This window comes from Neopelma chrysocephalum, unplaced genomic scaffold (genome assembly GCF_003984885.1).
Source record: "Neopelma chrysocephalum unplaced genomic scaffold, ASM398488v2 Primary Assembly neopelma1_76429, whole genome shotgun sequence".
Taxonomy (NCBI): domain Eukaryota; kingdom Metazoa; phylum Chordata; class Aves; order Passeriformes; family Pipridae; genus Neopelma; species Neopelma chrysocephalum.
Genome location: NW_020909806.1, coordinates 1 through 3,292, shown reverse-complemented (window position 1 = coordinate 3,292; position 3,292 = coordinate 1). Strand labels below are relative to the sequence as shown.

Below are 3,292 nucleotides of genomic sequence, written 5' to 3'. Positions count from 1 at the left end.
AAACAAAGGGGGCTGGGGGGCTGCACTGATGGTCACACTCGGGCCACTGTCAGCAGAGAGCTTCGGCCCCCCAAAATTAAAGCAGAGGGAAATGGTGCAAAATGTTTCATTTCAACCTTTCTTTACTCATCGATATAAAACAACCCAGCTAAAAGGAGGACAAGCAGGGCCTGATTCCTTCTCCTTTGGGAGAATCCCCGCACCTGGTGCTGTGAGGGGCTGTAAGGGGCCAAGAGGGGCCACGAGGGGCCACGAGGGGCCATGAGGGGCTGTGAGGGGCTGTGAGTGCCATGAGGGCCTGTGAGGGGCTGTGAGGGCCTGTGAGGGGCCATGAGGGGCTGTGAGGGGCTGTGAGTGCCATGAGGGCCTGTGAGGGGCCATGAGGGCCTGTGAGGGGCTGTGAGGGGCTGTGAGAGGCCATGAGGGCCTGTGAGGGGCCATGAGGGCCTGTGAGGGGCTGTAAGGGGTTGTGAGGGGACACAAGGGGCTATAAGGGGCCATGAGAGTCTGTGAGGGGCTGTGAGGGGCCATGAGGGGCCATGAGAGCTATGAGGGGCTGTGAGAGGCTGTGAGGGGCCATGAAGGCCTGTGAGGGGCTGTGAGAAGCTGTGAGGGGCCGTGAGGGGCCATGAGGGTCCATGATGTGTCCTTGTTGCCTAAAACCAGCTCTTAAAGAAACCTCTAAGACTCAATTTGTGAGTTTTAGCAGGCAGGTATTTCTATTACAACACTGCATGATTCCAGCAAGCCGGATGCCCTGGGAATCAGTTCACCAAAGTAAACACAGAGATATCTTCACTACTGCTGCTATGTTGGCATTACATGGTTATCCATTTTTTGTTCCCTGCATTCCTGTTACATATTCAGGCCATTCACAGACACAATGGACCTGCAGCTCCCAACACTCATTAGTGTGTATACATATACTTATAAGATCTCTGAGGGGCTTCATCAAGTATCTTTGGTGGTCTTCTCTGTTTGGAGTCCCCAAAATTCCAAATGACCATGTTATGAACTCCTTTGAGACAGTATTCCTGGTTATAAATATACCTGCTGCTTCAGTTCCCTTCTTCATTGTTCTCTCACCCTGCTTGGCTGATTTCTCTAAATTGCACACGGTAATTTTCTATGACACATTTTGTTGCAAAAACTATTAGTTCTTCTTACATCTCTGCACCCCAACATCAAACTACTCAGGTCTTACACATGGGTGCAGAAGGAGAGTGTGGAAATAGAAAGAGAGCAGCTCAGAGAAGTTTTGGTTCTCCCTGACAGTGCTGCTGTGCTGGGACTCCTTTTCTTTCTACATCTGCACACAGGGACAGTCCATGCTACTTCAGAGGTACCAGAGGAAGGATTTCTGCAAAAAAGTTTCTGCAAGAAGATTAGGTTTTTTGAAATACATAAATTACAACTCCTCATTTAGACAGTATCAGAATCAAATTCAATAGTAGACAATGAATTAGAAAGGGTATGAAGAATAAATTTATTTTTGTAGAAAACAATATTGCAAGAAAAAAGAGAACAGCTCCCACAAATTATTGCCATAAGAAACCTGAGAAGGAAGGCTGAGCCATCCATTCTGAATGTTATGGAGCAGAAAACAAAAACATTTTTGCTTCTGAAAACCATCCAGTCATCATTTTCTTCAGTGCGTCCTTGAGCTCCTGGTTCCTGAAGCTGTAGATGAGGGGGTTCAGTGATGGAGGCACCACTGAGTATAGAATGGACACCAACAGATCAAAGGATGGGGAGGAGATGGAGGGGGGCTTCAAGTAAGTAAACAAGCCAGTGCTGACAAACAGTGAGACCACTGCCAGGTGAGGGAGGCAGGTGGAAAAGGCTTTGTGCCGTCCCTGCTCAGAGGGGATCCTCAGCACAGCCCTGAAGATCTGCACATAGGAGAAAACAAGGAAAATGAAACAACCAAACACTAAACAGGCACTAATGACAGTGAGCCCAATTTCCCTGAGGTAGCCTGAGTGTGAGCAGGAGAGCTGGAGGATGTGTGGGATTTCACAGAAGAACTGGCCCAGGGCATTGCCCTGGCACAGGGGCAGGGAAAATGTATTGGCTGTGTGCAGCAGAGCATTGAGAAACACAGTGGTCCAGGCAGCTGCTGCCATGTGGGCACAAGCTCTGCTGCCCAGGAGGGTCCCGTAGTGCAGGGGTTTGCAGATGGCAACGTAGCGGTCGTAGCACATGATGGTGAGGAGGGAAAACTCTGCTGAGATGAAGAACAGAAAGAAAAAGACCTGTGCAGCACATCCTTCATAGGAGATGGTCCTTCTGTCCCAGAGGGAATTGTGCATGGCTTTGGGGACAGTGGTGCAGATGCAGCCCAGGTCTGTGAGGGAGAGGTTGAGCAGGAAGAAGCCCATGGGGGTGTGCAGGTGGTGGTCGCAGGCTACGGCGCTGAGGATGAGGCCGTTGGCCAGGAGGGCAGCCAGAGAGATGCCCAGGAAGAGCCAGAAGTGCAGGAGCTGCAGCTCCCACCTGTCTGCGAATGCCAGGAGGATAAACTGGGGCATGGAGCTGCTGTTGGACATCTGTTGTTTCTTAGCATAGGGCCTGTTTCAGAAAAGGAAAAGACAGGGAACAGTTAAGACAGACCTCTCTGAAAAAGCAACCCCATTTTTAAAAGAAATCAACGTGTCAAATGTCACCAAATGCACTGCCAAGGAGTCAGTTTTGCTCTGCTGCAGTGGGACATGGAGTTTTTTTACAGAGCTGTCATATACACAAGGAATGTCAGATGTAACAGACCTTGAGTACAAAAGTTCCATCTCTACACCCATGACACAGAAAAGCTGGGGCTGCAGAGCAGAAGCTTAGTCTGAGCTTAGAATAATTTTGCCTGTGTTTCCTATTTTTACCATCACATCTGGGGAAGGTTCTTTTCCACTGCAGGAATTCTCATTTCTATGGCCCAACACACAGTGCCCAGCAGAGCTGCAGGGAAGGGCCCCCAGAGCTGCCTGAACGCCCCCTCCCCCAGGCCTTGGGGGCACTTGCCCCCCACTCCCTGCTCAGGGCTCTGCTGCCTGGAGCTGTCCCTGCCAGCAGCTGCTTCCTGGGCTCACGGCTGGGCCCTGGCAGTGCTGTCTGTCTGTGCCTCTTGCAAATACTTTCTGGGAAATTTCCTGCTTTGATCTGGAGCTGGGACCAGCCCTCATCCCTGCAGCACACTGTGGAGATCAGAAGGACTCTGCCCTGCTCTGCCCTCCCAGGAGTTGTTCCTTCCTCACAGCCCTTCTCCCCCAGCCCCGTGGCAGCTCCTTGGCCGGGCTGA

At 51.0% G+C, this 3,292-nt stretch overlaps 1 protein-coding gene across 1 annotated transcript; it reads right to left on the bottom strand.

The window, feature by feature from the left end:
- Positions 1-1,589: 1,589 nt before the first annotated feature.
- LOC113979358 (olfactory receptor 14I1-like) lies at positions 1,590-2,558 on the bottom strand. Its single transcript, XM_027706772.1, has one exon. The coding sequence runs from the start codon at positions 2,547-2,549 to the stop codon at positions 1,590-1,592; it is 960 nt and encodes a 319-aa protein (XP_027562573.1). The 5' UTR covers positions 2,550-2,558.
- Between the last annotated feature and the right edge of the window lie 734 nt (positions 2,559-3,292).

Bases quoted from the DNA above. Each gene is read 5' to 3' on its own strand.
- LOC113979358 (XM_027706772.1), bottom strand. From the start codon at position 2,549: ATGTCCAACAGCAGCTCCATGCCCCAGTTTATCCTCCTGGCATTCGCA.